The sequence below is a fragment of the Nanorana parkeri genome, unplaced genomic scaffold, assembly GCF_000935625.1.
Source record: "Nanorana parkeri isolate BGI_ZX_2015 unplaced genomic scaffold, ASM93562v1 scaffold258, whole genome shotgun sequence".
Classification (NCBI taxonomy): domain Eukaryota; kingdom Metazoa; phylum Chordata; class Amphibia; order Anura; family Dicroglossidae; genus Nanorana; species Nanorana parkeri.
This window is the reverse complement of record NW_017306526.1, coordinates 821,461-839,115: the sequence shown is the minus strand read 5'-3', so window position 1 is coordinate 839,115 and position 17,655 is coordinate 821,461. Positions and strand designations below refer to the sequence as shown.

At 38.6% G+C, this 17,655-nt stretch overlaps 1 protein-coding gene across 1 annotated transcript in view; it reads left to right on the top strand.

Annotated features, from left to right (window-relative positions):
• GMDS (GDP-mannose 4,6-dehydratase) overlaps window positions 1-17,655 on the top strand; it is a 506,617-nt gene that overhangs the window by 379,026 nt on the left and 109,936 nt on the right. Inside the window, exon 10 of the mRNA XM_018556927.1 lies at window positions 6,541-6,637. Coding sequence (XP_018412429.1) covers window positions 6,541-6,637 — 97 coding nt within the window. The remainder of the gene's footprint in view (window positions 1-6,540; window positions 6,638-17,655) is intronic.

Below are 17,655 nucleotides of genomic sequence, written 5' to 3'. Positions count from 1 at the left end.
GAATAGATATGCACAATAAAGTTTTTTTAATTTTGCTTTTCTTATTTCTTGTTTGAAGATGCAAAATATTGTTGCGATACAAAGTGGCAGGCATATTGTGTAAATCAAATGATACAAACCCCCCAAAATTTCATTTTAATTCTAGGTGGTAATGCAATAGGAAAAATGCCAAGAGGGTGAATACTTTTGCAAGCCAATGTAGCCCATAGATCTGTTTAAAACTTTGCAGGGTTAATTAGCAGCATAATTTCTTGCATGCAGTATATAATTTCTGTCAGAGTTAAATACTTTACCATGTATTCTTGTCAGAAAAGGAGAACGTCCATAAATGGTTTACTCCACGTGCTACTCCTTTCACCCTCAGGTGTTAGTTCAATACGCCTGTCTCGTTAACATGTTAAATATATCATAGTAACTTCCAGGCATAGTATGGACCTTTTAATAAGAATGAGCTTTCTTTTTTGGACATTTCAGGAGCTATAAGTGGCAGTATTCCAGAATGTTGTTCGGGGTGTAAAGAGTTGAAGTGGAACTGCAGCTGCAGCCAATTTTTATTTGTATTTTTTTTGATAGTGGAGAGGGGTTAGATTTTTATTGCTGTCTGTGTTACTCTTTGTATGATTCCCCTCACTTCCTGTCCAGGTTACCACTCTCCCAGTGACAAACTGACAAGTTTTAAAAACCTAACGTGTAAGCAACTCTTCCCTATTCTACTTTTTTTGTACTGTCACTGGTTCTGTCAGCAGGACAGGAAGAGACCCAATGACTGTAAGAAAAATCTGTCACAGTTTCTAAACCTTTATGAAAACATTTTGGCCTGGGTTCTACGTTAAAGCTGAAAAGGCAAACATTTTTGAGTAAAAATTGTTTTTATTTGTAGTGTAGCTTTAAATGCAGTTTTTACTTACCTTATCCCTCACTGCCCCAGCAGAGAGCACTCGCTCAATTTTCTTTTTTTTTCCAAATATTTATTTATTGAGTTTTCAAATTTCACATATCATACAAATAACAAACATAATTCATTCCTTAAAACGAATAAGTGACACATAACACTAAGACCCTAACACCTTTCTTCCTCCCCCCCCCCAAAACAAACATTCCCACACAATCAAAGGTATCCGGGGTGTTGTAGGTATAATTAATCGCTAGGGAGGAAGCGAAAAGAACAAAAGGAAGAGAAGGAACGTCAAGTCAGAGCAGGTATCAAATCAGGATAAAATAATCCAACATTAGGCTTATTCTGGATTTACCCCTATAGCGTATGTCTATTATATAACCGGGCTAAGAGCTCTTCAGATCGCATTACGTTATTTAGTTCTTCCACCCATTCCGATATCTGGGGAGAGCTGGTTGACTTCCAATGTCTGGGTATTACTGCCCTTGCAGCTGCAAGGATCGGGCCCAATAGGCCTTTTTTCCTTGCATCGGTCGAACCATGGTGTAGAGACAGCAGAGCCCACACGCTCAATTTTCCATAGTTCTAGTAAAGATTAGAAAATGTGAAAATCGTAGTTGCTACTATTGCAGAGTTCTTTTCCTTTGCTCTAGTTTGAGACCTACATTTATTGTCAATGCCTGACTTCACCTGACCACCAAATCTACACAGTCTACACTGTATACTTGTTTACTTGGGACAAACACTGTAGAAATGTTCAGTACTTGGACCAAAGGAAGTCACTTTGTATTGTGACATCTATGTTTGATATATTACTATGAGAGCCAGTATTTAAGTTTCTGACACATTTACTGCTTACATTGCAGCGCCTAAAGTAGGAGGAAAGGCTAAAGAACATCATACCGTTGTTCTCTCTTTGCTGTTGTACTGTTTTCTTCTAAATCTACATCTAAAAACATTTTTCCAATTGTATTTCTATGTGATCACGTGACCGCAAAGCTCCTCCTGGTCGGTGTATCGCCACAGGCCAATAACTCTGCTGAATTCCAGAGTGCAGTGATGTCGCCTGCTAGCATCCTAGTCGGGCCATCAGGTGACCACATAGAAAAAAATTAGAAAACATTTATTTAGATGACAAGTTAGAGTGTCTTCAGGAAGCATAACAGCAAAGTGGATCAACATTCAGCAGGTATGTGGTTCCCTACCATTTGCTTCCACTTTAAAGCACTCGGCTTGAAAAGCAGACCTGCATTATTCTTTACAAGGCTTTGTTGATTCACTAATTCTGACAATACTCTATACAGCAAATATATAACTCTTGGTGATTTGTGTCTGCTTTGAGCCCTTTTTTGACCCATTATGTTTAAGCTCTGAAGAAGGGTGCAGTCTTTGAGCGCCTGAAACATGTTAGCTGTTTTGTGTTGTCATTTGTGAACCGATACTATTAAGATTTTGGACTCAGATTGGTGCTCTTACTACGCTTTATACATGTGAATATTTAATTCTGGACCCGTTGTCTGAGGGACACCCCATTTTTGTTGAGAGCAGACTCACCAGAGCCATTTTGCTTTATCACGCTCTGTCTCTAAAAAAGGAAAACTGGACAGCGGTGAGCAATAATTAATAGTTTTCTCTTCAGCAATTTTTATAACGAATACCAGTCTTTTTGCATTATTCAAGTTGAACTTCAAATTAAGCAAATATTTTTTAAATTAGGGATGTCCCAATACCATTTTTTCAAGACTAAGTACAAGTACTTTCCCTCAGGTACTTGCCAATACCTTGACATTTTTTTCTAAAACAATACAGACTAATGATTGTAGGGCAGTTTCTTTATAATTATGAAGAACTGTAACTCAATTCATGATTATTCAGCAATGGAGAATGGCAACCAGCAATAGAGGACGTCAAATCTCAGCCATAGTCTTTTCAGCAATGGACTAGGGCAACCAGCAATTCTAGATCGCTGGTATTTGTAGTCCTCTATAGCCTGTTGCCATTCTCTATTGCTGTATAATCATTGATTTATATAGCAATGGAGAATGGCAACCAGCAAGCTGCCTTTGGGTTTCACTAGTGCTGCATGTGGGGAGGTCTCATCAGGGCTGCATGCAGGGGGGGTCTCACAGGGCAACTGTGCAGATCTCACCAGTGCTGTGTTTGGGTCTCACTAGGGCAACGATGGTGGGTGTCGGGCTGAAAAGATAGGTGTCAGGCTTGTGACGGCTCCTAGGCTGTACAGGCAGGTGTTGTGCTGTGCCAGCGCTTGGAATTAGGAGGAGGCTATGTACAGCCAGACTGGCACTGTCAAACAGCTGCCTGAGGTCCCCAGCAAGTGCAGGAGCTCACAGTATACACCAAGCTCTCATCTTGTGCAGAAGAACTGATCTGGTCTCTGTCCCCTCCTGTAGTTTTCTGCAGGCAGCCTGTGGTGGGTGGACCTGCTGGGTCCTTCCACAGCTCTGCTTTCTGCACAAAAAAAGTGTTTTGTTCCCAGAGCTTGCTACTTATTCTCAGGCCTACATTCCCATTGGTTGATTACTATGATGGGTAGCCTCATTGGCCAGTAGAAGAAGACTGTAATGAGTGGGAAAAATTTGTCTTCAAGAAGTGCCAACACTCAGAAGAGGCAGACATTTAGCTGTGGTGGAAGTATTTGGGAAGCTGCTTCAGGTATGTGCAAGTACCTCCGAGATGCCTGCACTTTATACCTAGGTTAGTTTATACCTATACGGAAGTTTTTGTTAGGGATGCACTGATACTAGCCATTTTCACGAGTACCCATGAAAATGCCCCAATACTAAATGCCGATAGTGTTGCTTTAAATGTTTAAACTAAAGCGGCTGCCTGATGGAGACCTCAGCAGCCTTCCTGTGAACCATGGTACCTGTTTACAGGGCCAGCCACACATCTCCTCCTTATTGGGGAACCCCGCCGCCCGCAAGGCCCTCTGGCCCACTGGTGAGACCCTGCACAACCCACCTGAGACCATGGAGATATCAGGCCACCACCCCAGAGCAACACAGATTATGTAGCATCATAATATTCTGCATTGCTATATAATGTATTGCTTGGATTTGTAGTCCTCTATAGCTGGTGGTATTCTGCATTGCTGTATAATGTATTGCTGGGATTTGTAGTACCTCTACAGCTTGGTCAGTGGCTGAACTAGCAGGGTCGCAGTGGCTGCAGCGGCGACTGGGCCCTGGTGCTCCACCACTATCCTAAAATTATTAGTCTGCATTGTTTTAGAAAAACTGTGACACACACAAAAAAAAGGTATCATTTAATTGGTATCAGCAAGCACTTGCACTCGGTCTTGAAAAAATGTAATCGGTGTATCCCTAGCTTTTGTCTAATTTAAAACACATTTCTCTTTAAAGAAAGTCTATGGAAGTTTCTGAAATACACAAGGGAATGTATATCACTACATTCAAGGTTTGCTGCAGCTGACATTGTTTTTTATTCCTTAAAAAAGTCCTTTTGAGGTTCTATAAAAAAAATAAACATGTTTTGTAAGTATTTAGCCAGAGCTGGTAGCCACAATTGTAAAACAAATGTGCAAATGCCCAAACAGAAGAACATGACTAAACCCCTTTAAATTAAGTATTGGGAGAGCGAAAAATACTTTTCCCAATACTTACAGCTGGCATGTAAATTGGCTGCTGTCGCATGCCAGCTCTGTACACCAAGAGCTGAGTAAACATATAACTGTTGATGGCTCAGCTCATGGTCTCCTCCCTGCAGATATCAGTGACTGTCAGTTTCTGCTCCTCTCAGAGATTCCTTCCCACCCCTACCCCCCTCTCAGTTCCTCAAGCGCTCACTGGAGAGACGAACCAAGGAGGGGGTGAGCACAGCTGGAAAGGCAGAGCCAGCTGTCAAATAGGCAGCCATGTGGATCCTGACCATATAACTTCACATCTGTAGCGCAGCTCTGCGGTGTCAGCATACAGCGGGCAGTAGCCTGCTATATGCTGTCTTTGGGGCACAGGAGTACATTTACTAATACACTCCTGTGACCCAAAGGAAAAGTAAAGCCAAATGGTTTGGCTTTACTTTTTTAAACTGTTTAGATGCCTGAGCTGACTGTCATCCAGACTCTAAATACACATTCACACATTCTAAAAGTAACGAGGAAACTGGTGAATGTCCGGGGAGTGCAACTTAGAGCCTTTATGATCTTGCATAAACCAGGAAGATAGTGCAATTGTTCAGAGTTTTGCACCTGCCTGCTACTTCACAAGGGAAGATGCACCTGTAGGGAGTTGATGTCTAATTGGCATTAAAAAGGATCATTAGATGGCCTATCAAGAGATGGGGGGGGACACACAAAGCTGCTACCTTGCCTAGGACCCCATTAGGCTCTCTGGTTATAGTATAATATATTCTCATTAAAAATAAAAACTGAAAAAAATAATTTTCTAAAAATAAAAAAAATGTAATGAGCATTTATTAAATACATTTTGTCTCGGCTTTTATACCTGAGACACCAGAATAAAAGGTAAGGGGGTAATCATGATAGGAATTATACATATAAAGCCTCAGAAGTTCCAAATTTCCCATTCTGTTTTAAAAAACAACAACAAAGAAAAAACGTTTTAGCTGGAGCTATGTATTGTCTCCAGCTGCCAAATTGTCCCCTATACCCAACAAAAATGAGGCATGCCAAACTAAACAATACATCTTATAGGGAAAACAAACCATTGTTTTTCTTTGCTTTTTTGTTGCCAAACAACGTTGTGTAAATGGCAGGTGTAACATGGTTTTCGAATAGCCCTGCCATGAGTGACAGGTAAAGCCTTTAAGCTATGAAAGTTTTCTAACGCAGGTGTTACTCTTTAGAGTCCATGTCCTGCTACTAAGGAAGCGGTGTCACTGAAATTTAGTACTGTCATTTAGTGTAGTCCGGGTACGCTAAGGGTGCCCATACACTGCCAATTTCAGCCGGTTCTTCTTTGTGCCTCAGCAGATAAGCCAAATATACTAAACTGAACCAATTACGTTTCTGTTCCATTAGAGATGCAATATACACCACATTAGAATCATGTAGTACTGAATTTTGAGATTATAAGAACTTTAGAAATAATTGTTTGACACACTTTTTTTTCTAACTACAGTCACTCTATGATATTATAATAAAGTCTGGTATAATTTTCATTACAAATATTTACAGTATTTTGTTAAACATTGCTATTATAGAGCACATTTTCCTTTTTTTACATTTTTTTAATTAAATATTTGATTACACAAGTTGTACACTACTAAATGAGGAAATAATTTATTATGCCTTAACTCCGTTTATAATGCTCAGAAATCAAGCAATGGGAATTGTATTGACGACTAGTGCTGACAGCTTGTGAATACAATTTGCATTTGGTTTTCTCTATAACAATGGTTTGTGCCAAATGAAGCCCAGAATGTGCATAATGAACACTTCACACACACATACGACACACAAATGAGAGAATTTGGGAAATTATTCTTGTGGTCAGTTGTCTTCTTTGTTCTGTTTGTTAATGAGTTTACACTCACCTAGGGAGAAGGGATTGACACCAGGGTTTGAAGGTGAAAAAAGGCAACCAAATGTTTCTACCGTAGTGTTTGAAGGTAGTCTTGTGCTCATCATTTGTTTGTCTTTACAGGTGGGAGGGCAAGAATGAAAATGAAGTGGGCCGCTGCAATGAGACTGGAAAGATTCATGTGAAAGTTGATCTCAAGTACTACAGACCATGTGAAGTGGTAAGTAGGAATGTCCACATCTCCCCTACTGCTTGATAATTTAATCACTTGCACTGTCGCTGCCAGTGTTTGGCCAGCTGTCCAAGGTTTAAGTGACCCCCTGCTACCAGCTTCAGATGAGTCGAGCCGTGTGCAGTCTCACACATATGACCCTAGTAAAGCTAAAATAAAGCAATATTTTAGAGCTAGCAAAACACAAATATATTTTCCCCAGCATAGAAAAACGTAAGATGGCTACCACAATTCTTACCGTAACCTGATTTTATCAGCATGTACATATACAAGTAGAAATGAACAATGATCTTCAGTCCGTTTTAGTAATGTGACTACAATTTTTAGAATGTTTGTGTACATCAATACTGTCCCAACTTATATTTTAAAAGGCAAAGGGAATAGAAGAAACATGCCTAGTTTTTTTTTCTCAATTTCCAGTTATTTGTGAATCCACTAAATATACTATGATCTGTTTTAATACTTGCATTTGTTTTTAATGTATGTAATGACAAAGTCTTTGTATAATTTTTATGCTGTTTTTACTGGTTTTATGATAAACCTATATTGCACTTAAGTCACAACAGCAACTTGTAAAATAATGGTTTATGGGAAATCCCCAGAACTAGACCGTCTCAGACAAACATCAACATGTTCCCATGCTAATATCAGAAAAAACAAGCAATTTGCATAGATTTCTCATAAGACGTTCTTAATCCAATCATCCCACTGAGTTCTCTCATTTCGTAACATTTCAATGCATTTCTTGGCTGAGGTTAGTGTGATATCATCTATTTCAGTGACTGAGTTTAATCTAGCTTTACTATAACATTTTATAATCTATTTTGTGGTGTTGCCCATCCAGCAGACAAATAAGAAAGCGTGTTCCCTAAAATCTAATAGTTTATGATAAACTATAAATCTATTCAAAACTTTTTTTTATTTTTTGGATAGTGAGAAATGGCTAGATCCTCATTTTCATTGTAATTACAGTATTTGTGTCATTTGGAGGGATTTCACTATTACCTGTCCCAGTGAAGCCTAGGGTATTGTTTTGATGTGAACTCTGTTCTCCCTCTCTCTAGCTATATTTAGTTATTTCGCCATATAGTCCCTTGGAGGATCAATTAAAGGTTTGTGACAGCATCACTTGCTCCTAGTGGATTACACACATTCAGGAACACTTAAGTTGTATGATGGCTCTCTTGCAGAACTGTGTAACTGCAAATTTTGTCTTAAAATTTAGAGACAGAAGATCAGGCTTCTACTTCTGGAGGCATTTTGATCTGAGCTGCTTTAGTGTATAATCATTTCAGCTGCCCTGAAAAAAATGTTTTCACTATTCCTTGAGTGAATTGCAAGCAAATAGACAAAAAAAGGAACACTTTTTTAAATGATATTCAAAATGGCTTCAGTTTCAAAGAGACTAGGCCAAAATTATAGATCAATGATAGGGGTGCTGTGCGTAACGTTATTGTAAGTAGTGCTTGCTGTTAAGTAAATGTTGGGTTTGTTGGAGTAGATGAGAAGACACAATGAAACGAGGGAGTTCTTTGAGGATTCCATGATTGATTCCAACATCAGAGAATGGTTTGACCCCACCCCTGCTGAACAAACCAGGTCTGCAGGCCCTTCTATTGCGATTAATGGATTTAGTAAAGGAGGTTAAGACTCTGTTTAATGCCAAAAGAAATAAGAATGGATATATTTTACCCTCCAGGAAAGTTGAAAGTACTGGAAAGTTGGAAAACATAAATCAGAAGTAGAGTTCGTACTTCTAAGGTCACTGCTGGTTCTCTGTTGGTATTTATAACTCGCCCTTCCCCTGAAGCGATGCAAAAGTGACCACATGCTGAAAAATGCTTGCTTGAAATAATAATTCTGTTATTTCTGTCGAACATTTTAGAAAATCACCAGCATGTCAAGTAAATTGCAAATGGTATTAATTTACTGCTTTTGAAACTGTCTTCAACAACAAACAATATTCACAAATTGTACACAGACTCCTGCAGAGTTTAAAAGCAAAGTTCACCTTTTCAATAAAATGGACTACGCAGTCAAGGAGCTGCATAGTTTAAATACATGAAGTTTTGAAAAATATTGCTTAATGTAATTGCCATACCGGTAGGCCTTTTGAGGCACCCAAAGAGTTTGGCAAAATAACTCCCATTTTGTTAGCATTCCCCCTGCCCTGGCTAGTTGCTAGGGCACACCATATGTTGAGCAAGCCACTCATGCGCAGTGTGCCCTCTTCCCCTTTGTAGTAGCAACGCTGAGCTCAGCCTTCGCTAACCCTTTATAGTTTTGCTGACAGAATATCTTTTTTGTGCTCCCGGTTAAAAGGACTATTGTCACCACTTCATCACATAGTACATCATATAACTAGGGACCATTAATTATTTAATCACAAGAAAGTATATAACATGTCAGGGACAAGATGTGCAAATATAAAACTTGTGCTAACAAGGGGTAAATGCGAAAAGCCACTAACATCTATGCTATATAGCAATACATCTTTTCCTTTCGATCTGATGTTGTCCCTTTTAATGATATGAATTTGTGTTCACAGCTTGAAAAGCTTCGTCTACATATATGTATACATTTTTATAGATTCTGTGACAATAGTGAGCATATCTACTGGAACGGATAGTGTTCACTGACTCACTGGTAGTTTTTTCTTAATTTCTTATGTTTAAAAATAACAAAACTAGTGCCTAATTCTTTTTCACTGTAGTTTCTCCAGCTGTGGCTAAGTTCAAGCTGTGATGACACAAGGCAAGGTTAATAAAGATGTCCACACACAGACTTAATTGTTGTACCCTGATGAGCACAGACAAAATTGACTTTGTAATTTCATGGTGTATGTATATTGAAAATGTAATTGACTCTTCTGTGGAGAGGAATAGGAGTTACCCAGATAAATACTTCCTTCCATTGCAATCCAATCAGTACATTCCAAAACACAATGCAGACCGTTTTTTGGCTAGACCTATAACCGTGCCCCCTCAGTGTTGCTATCAACATTCTCTAATGCAAAAGATTGTTCCATAAACAGCAATGATTTGCTCTGTGGAAAAAAATTATAATTTGGTAAAATACACATATGGAAGATTTTTTTTTTTTTTAAACAATGCATACAGGTACAGAGAATGCATATTGCATGCAGTCTTTTATTTCAGGCTGAAAAAGATAGAAATACAAAAAATTGTGCAATGAGAAAATGGCAAAAAAATCCAGCAACACCAGTCGATTTTTCTGACAACTTCATCTTTTCAACAGTCTTTCTTTTATGATGTTTGTACATTGACATTGTACATTGACTTAAAATCATGCTTTTCTTCAGACCACTTCAAAAGTACCTAATCAATGCACAAACTGTTTTAAATGTCTTTATAAGCATGAATGACAACAGGGTCTTCAGTACATGTTGCATAAAATCAATACAAGTTGTTTCTTAAGGCACCATTCACACTTAAAGGAGAACTATGGGGTCAGTGTTTTTCCCCATAGTTCTCCTTGGGGTAACGGGAGGACACAAACTAGCGTCCTCCCGTTACCCTAAGCTTAGTATACCGCAAGCTACAGCTCGCGGTATACTGAGACTCCGCACCTGGAGCGGATCCCGACTTAGATGACGGGATCCGCCCAGCTGCGTGAGTGACAGCTGGCTCTGCCTATCTAGAGGCAGAGCCAGCTGTACCCTCCCCCGTCCGTTCCGCCAGTCAGCGCTGGCAGATCGGAGCGGGGAGAGGGGAATCCAGCCCCTCCCCCTGTCACGGCAGAGAGCCGTGACAGGATCGAGAGGTGAGGGAACCCGGTATGTGTTCTCTCACCTCCCGATCTACTGAGCCGACCTGTGACAGTCTCATTGTCACAGGTCGGCTTAGAACTATGAGGTGAGTGGAAATCACTCATGTCATAGTTCTCCTTTAATCATTCTGTTATGGTGGGTAATGCACACACGTTAACATGTGTTGTGTTCAGGTAGCCAATTCATTATGAATGGGCAGTGCACCAAAATGGATGTAAAAACATGCATGACCCTTTTTTAAGAATGGAATGCATCACAGCACACTGGTGGATTGGTTGTAAAATGTTTGCTAGGGATCCTGCTGTCAATCTTTTTACATGTTTAAAAAGAAAAAAAAATATTTAGGTATATCAGATGTTTTCTCTGTCTTAGAGGGTAGGTTACTTTTAATAACAATTAGTGGTGCATAGGAAAGATCTATTTCTTCTACTCATTGAATGTTACATGTAGATTAAGTCTTTAATAAATTGATATACTTTAATCTGTCTAATGTCGAAGCAGGTTTTCTGTTGTAGTTTCTCGCAGGTGTTTATCAGGGTCAGCTCATGCAAAAGTGATCATTTAGTTATAGGTGGAGCCTGGTGGACTTGAGTCTGGCTCCTTGCTTTTTTGTCTTTATTTGTCTTGAGTCAGGTTGGATGGGAACCATTAATATTGGTCACAGCACATGTTCACATCAATGAACTCAAGCACAGAGATCTTAGAACATTGGCCACAAGAGAAAAAGAAAGCGGTGGTGGTTTAAAAAATTTTCAGCAACTTTCAATAACTGAAATGTGCATTTTGGGTGGTTTGGACCTAAACTCTGAACCCTGCACCAAAACAAAGGGACTCCTTCAGACTTTTACAACACCACTGACTCTCTGTGGAGTTGTGCTCATCTTATTACATGGGTTACTGCAGGATATATCAAATTTTAGTGCAGGTTTAATGCAGATCAGTTTTGAGCGGTTTTTGGTCCACTTGTGTGGAGACTTCAGAGGCTGTGTAATTGTTCCAGGTTAGGGTCTCACTAATTGCTGAAGCTCTGTTCAAAGTAACAATTGTATACAACATATAAAATCAAACTATTTCCTCTTCTCATGGGCACTCCTAAAAGCAAATAATCCCTTCATTCCATGCAGGTGTGTGTCGGCAGTAAGTGCTGGTTTATTCTGAGTGACATGTCAAATACCTGCTGTTTGTCCTTTATCGGCAGCCATGTCTAAACCTGGCATTTTAATCTATTGGTGCTCTAGTCTGTTTGATCCCAGATAACATTTCAAAGTGAATACTACTATTTGGAATATATTTAAGGAATTAGTAGGCCAGGTGAGCATTAACAGTTCCGCTGCTTGTGGTAGTGACACTAACCTTTCCATTTGTAGCTACGTTCTGTTCAAATATTTTTTTAGGGTTCATAGACTGCAAAAATATTATGGAGGGTATTTTTGTTATGTTTTAATACGATTATTTCTCCAGTTACAGAAAAAATACATGGGCTTCAAATGTGACAAAAAAATATTAACAAAATAAATTGAATGCAAGTAATAAAGGGCCCCTTTGCAACAGGCCAAATAGCCAAACAGCGTAATTTCTCAGGAGATGAAATGATTTTTCCGGGGCAGTCAACTTGTCCAGACTTTTATAATTTAGGCAGCATAGGTGTAATTAATATAGCAAATGAGACGTCCAAAACAGCTGTGTCTGCAACTTTAGAATAGTATTCCACTTGTTCTGCTGCATATTTGGGAAGGAGCAAAATGTGAAGATTCTGCAGTATTTTAGTCCTGGTGGACATGCCTATGACAACCTCATATTTAATGAGTTTAAAAAAAAAAATATTTACTTTTAAAGAATTATTTATTTATTTTTTTAATTCTGAAGCAGTTCTTGAAAGATGTACCCATTATTGCGTGAAATTATACACTAAATATGATCACCAGCTCACTGGTTACAAAGTGTATATATTAACTGATTATGGAAGCAGTATTATTTCCTTTTCGTACGATTTGTGTCCTAAGTTTCTTAGGCTTTTGTTTAACATTTTCCGGTCATAAACAAACATTATTTTATTGCCAAGGTATTTTTCCCATTTATACAGTATGCATGCATTTTATCTTGGAATGCTCATGCTAATAACTGACCTTAATCTCTTCCCATCTCTTGACCCTAAATATTTTTAGGTTTTATTGTGCTGAAGCCTGTGTGGTCTTTTTTGTCATCTCCTTTGGGATTTCTTAAAATATTCATTTTATTTTTTTGCCTTTTGGGTTTTAGAATCCTGTAATGAGTTAAGTTATATTTTACGTGACCCTGCTTACCCTCCTCCCCCCCCACTAGCTGGATTTACATGGATACTTTACTGTGTCTTCATTTTTAGATTTTTTTTTTTACTTTGTGTTGCAGTCTTTACATGCTAGTTACACAAAAATGCAAGTAAAGGCAGAATTTTAGGCCACTGAAGTCACATGGTTTCTATGTTTTGGTAAAATCCCCTATACAGAGCCAGATTTACCATTTGGCACAGTAGGCATGTATGTTGTGCTAATGTGTCAGAGGCAAAGAAGCGACTTTTCCCTGTACAGTTCTTAACCAAACTTTTTTCCCTCATTGATAGAAATATAGTGATCTTTTATAAGCTTATTTACACATTCTGCTAAACCCATTTAGGACTAGTAAAAGATATTAAATTATTTCATGCCCCTTCGTTGGCAGATGTATAATGCTTATAGGCTCCAGTGAAAGAAATCCAGCGTGACCACCATGCTTGTATAATCCCGAGAAAAAAGAAAAAGTGACAAAATTAAAAGCATTACTAAATTCAATGTAAGGTTGTTCTGGTCATCTTCCAGAACAGCTATATGCATCCGAAAAACATGCTGCTCCATAGAGGGGTGTTGTCCTGGATAGTGTGCATCAGAAATGTCACCAACATACCAGTGGATAGTGTTCATCAGGCTTAACATGAAATGATAAGCCTGAAGAAGGGGATCCTGCACGGCTGCGAAACGTTTATTTTATTTTTTATCAAAAGTTTTTATTTTTCAGTATAATACATATGTTAAAGGCATCAATGCAAGAACATATCAAACAGTAGGGTAATTTTGGACAGAAATATCCTTACAAAAGCATGTGCAGCACAGGTGTCAGGTGCAAGTGTTTATTTTTGAACACTATCCACTGGTGTGGTGATATTTCTGATATACATTGTGAAGTGCGGCGCCATCTGCAGTCGCTTCAGCACCATTCGGTAAGGAGTGCGGCAGTTATCTACAGTGTTTTGTCCTGGATGGCATCTCCTATTTGGTAAATCGCCTCGGTTTTGCATACATTTTTATTTGACCATTCCCAAATGTAAAAAAAAAAAAAGCTAAGTACATGAGATTGGGCTTCTGTATTTAGAGTACAGCCTCAAAAAGCATTCTCAGGTATCACTATTTGTCCTAAAATAATTGGGGACCCCCTCCCTATATACACACACATCCCTGGTCCCAGGAACTGCTGTCTGGGGACAGTAAAAGTAAATTTTACCAAAATGGGACACAGTAAATGAATATCCTGATCCTTAAAGGAGAACTATGGGGAGCATGAGTTACACTCATCCGTCAAGTGACATTGAAACATGTCGGCTCTATTGAACGGGAAGTGAGCGAAAACATATCGCTGCTCGCTCACTTCCCAATCATCTCCCTGCAGTCACCACTCCCCACAGGGATTCACTCCTCTCCAATCCTCCAATGCTGACTGAAGAGACAGATGGGGCAGGGGGCAGGCATAGCTGGCTCTGCCTCCTAGATAGACAGAGCCTGCTTTCAATTAGCCAGCGGGGTGGATCTCAACAGTATTGTCGGGATCTGTCCAGACTGAGGTGTGCTCAGCATATAGCAATAGCCCACTATATATGGAGTTTTGGGTCACAGAAGGACATTTAGTATATGTCCTCCCATGACCCTTAAGAGATCTATGGGGAAAAAAGGGCTTCCCTGAACTTCCTGTCCAGTACAAGATCACAAGGGGAAGCGAGTTCTCCAGCATCAGTTATTCTAGTGCCTTGGAGGAAGGAGGAGCGAGTAGCTGGGAGCAGGGTAGTGCTTTGCCTTCTGTGCCTGTTTATTTGTGGAGACGCACACAGCTTGGTAGCATACAGAAGGGTGACGCCATAGGCTTCTGAAAGGGAAAGGAGCCACCCTCAAACAGGATATAAGAGCCAGCTGATTCTGCAGGAAGCAAACGTTTAAACATTCAGGAGCAACATCAGTTGTAAAGTGATTTAATTTGCATTTAAACACATTGCATTTGAATCCCCTTTGACTTTATTATCACGTTAAGCTTATCCACACTGTCCAAAAGTAACAAAAACAAAATTGATTGGAGTTTACTTAACACGGAATTACTAGAGTTATGTTAACATGTGGCCAAATATGTACATCATTTTAACAAGATTTAAAGTGGATCTTTGGTTGGGAGATAAATTTTGCCTGGAGACAGGCTTTTAAACTAATAGCTTATAGTCCCCTTCACTCTGTAGCTGTAGGTTCTGTGCAGAAATTCAATCTCAAAGTTCAGAGTTGTGGTTCCCCTCACCTTGCTTCTTCTGACAGGAGTGACTTGACAGCCTCCCATTCTTTTCATGTATACGAAGAGCTGTTTGGAAACCTGCTACAACCCCACTTCTGAGTCTCTGTGATCTATGCAGATTAATTCAGTTCCTGCAGCAACAGAGCTAAGGGCTTGTTTTAAAGCTCATTTACTGCATGTTAAAATGATGTAGGTACTTTAATGTCCATAGCTTGAAACTGATTCCCTTTAGCTAGAAAATACAGCAAAGAAAATTCTTCCACAGCAAGTAATGCATGTTGCATAGCTTTATTGAAATACACAATATGGATGCGATGCTAATTTGAGGATCTTGCTTTTTAGTATGCCAAGTTAATTAAAAACCATTAAAAATCCTTGCATGTTGAAATGCTTTACCCATTAGATGTATTGCCCAAGTAAATGTCATTTTAGTGTTAAATTCATTATGGCAATCTCTTATCTGTAGGAAAAAAAAACATTTAATATCATACTAAGCAAATGCCAGTACATCTGTACAATAAATTAGGTTCTAAAAAATAGATACTCTTTTATCCAAAATGTTTTGCAGTTTTACCTGTACTTTTGTTCAGCTGATGGAAAATACATCCTGGATATGAACATAAAAAGTATTGATGCGTTAAATGCTGGATTCACTAGTATCCTGTCATTTCTTAGCTCTTATGATTCAACCAGCTGCAATTTTCCTGTCTCTAGAACACAAGCTATTGAGCTGTTAAACAACTTGTAATAAAACAAAGTGTGAGGCAAATATTTAAAAAAATCTATACAGTGATGTATTTAATAAAATAAACATTGTATGTATTTTACATTCAGCTAGTTTAAAAACCTGAGTTTTACTTGGCATTTCAATCCCCTGTACAGTAGAACAAAGTAACAATCAGGCACCACTGCATACACATGTGCTGACAGGAAGAATGAGGAGGGTAATAACATTATTAATGTGCTACTCTTTGTTAATTGTCCAGTTATGTACTGCGTGCCCCTTTGGAAAACTTTCCACTAGCAAATTCAGAAGTGTCTCCTTCCCTCTTTGGTGAGACAAAAAAAAGAGGGCTTCTATTGTTTCCGTCTTCAGAAAATGTTATTTGCCTTCTGTTTCAGGGGTGATGTGGGAATGCTACTACCTGCTGCTTTCAAAGTGGTGAAATGGGGAAAAATGTTAAGAACTGTTCTAGTGATTTAACATGCTTTATCCTGTACATAATGTAAGTGTAACACATAAGTGGCAACTAGAGAAATAGGTTTTGTGTATAACCTCATTGGCCTATGCACCTATTACCCTATGACTTTCTCCCCATCTAGTTACATTGAAGGTTTAATCCTACACAAGAAAAATCTATAAAATGTGTGAAGTGTTGCTACAATGCACATTTATTGTGTAAATAAAAATCTATACAATGCAAACACTTCCTCCCTACAATACTGGAAGTGTTCTGTGCTAATATAAAACATTGTCAGTAATAGACTACTCACTAAAACTATTCAAAGGATACTGATATCCAGGTCTGTATAATAAACAAGTTAATATGCTTGGAAATAGATTCTTCAATGTAATGAGCATGTCCATGTACAACCGCACAGCCCACACTGTTAGTATGGTAATTAAGCAGAGTGAATTGTGATTATATCACTTAGGATTTAATGACTTTTTCAATTTGGGTAATTTCTGTATGTGGAAAGAGAGAGAGTGTGCCCATTATTCAGTCTCTGGAAGGATAGAAAAAAAAACATCTCTATTCATGTTTAGAAATGTTCTGCGTTTGTGAAATTGATTGTCTGTACTATTAATGCAATTCACTGAAGCATGTCACTGTGGTCTAGTTCAAATTTCATGAAAGTTAATTAGGGTTGGTTATGATATCTACTAAGATTTTTAAATGCTTCTCAAAACTTTATAGGAATAGCCAAGCATTTAAGTTGAGTTTTTGTGAAGAAGGTATAAAAGTTATAACAAAAAGTTATAGCATAGGGATTAATACTTCAGAAAATTAAACTATATTTAAGCGCATTACATTAGTGGCATTCTATTAATACATTGCATGCACCTCATTTTTCAGTTGGATAGCTCAACTTCTTGAACATGCCAATGATAGTATTTATCTTATGCTATGATGATCATGTCAAATCTACTTTAAACTTTCAATAAGATTAGTAGAGCATATATAACAAGAAATGCCCCAGAATCAAGCAAGAAAAAAAATGAGTGAACGGAGAAGAGTAAAAGAAGATTGGGAGACCCCTCCCCCCAGTCCTTACCGCCTTCTTGCAAAGACAGGCTCCTCAAGATAATAGACCAATATTTGAACTGAGTGATGTTATACTTCTATTTGCTCCCGTAATTTCTTGTAGTGGTGTAGAGTGTTATGGATTCTGTCCTTTTTTTTTTCGCTTGCTCAGCACAGCGGCCATTCGGCAAACTCTTTGCATTTTTATCAATAAATACTCATATTGGCCGAGGGGCAGTGATGTCATGATCAGCCCCTTGGCCAATTAGAGAACACCCAGTATTTGTTGATAAAAATACTAGGTTTTCCCTGAATGGCCGCTGTGTTGATGAGCAACTGTTTTTTAACACCAGAGGGGAAGTCACTCAGCACAGCGGCAGTAGCAAGACCTGGAAGATTGCTCTAAAGCA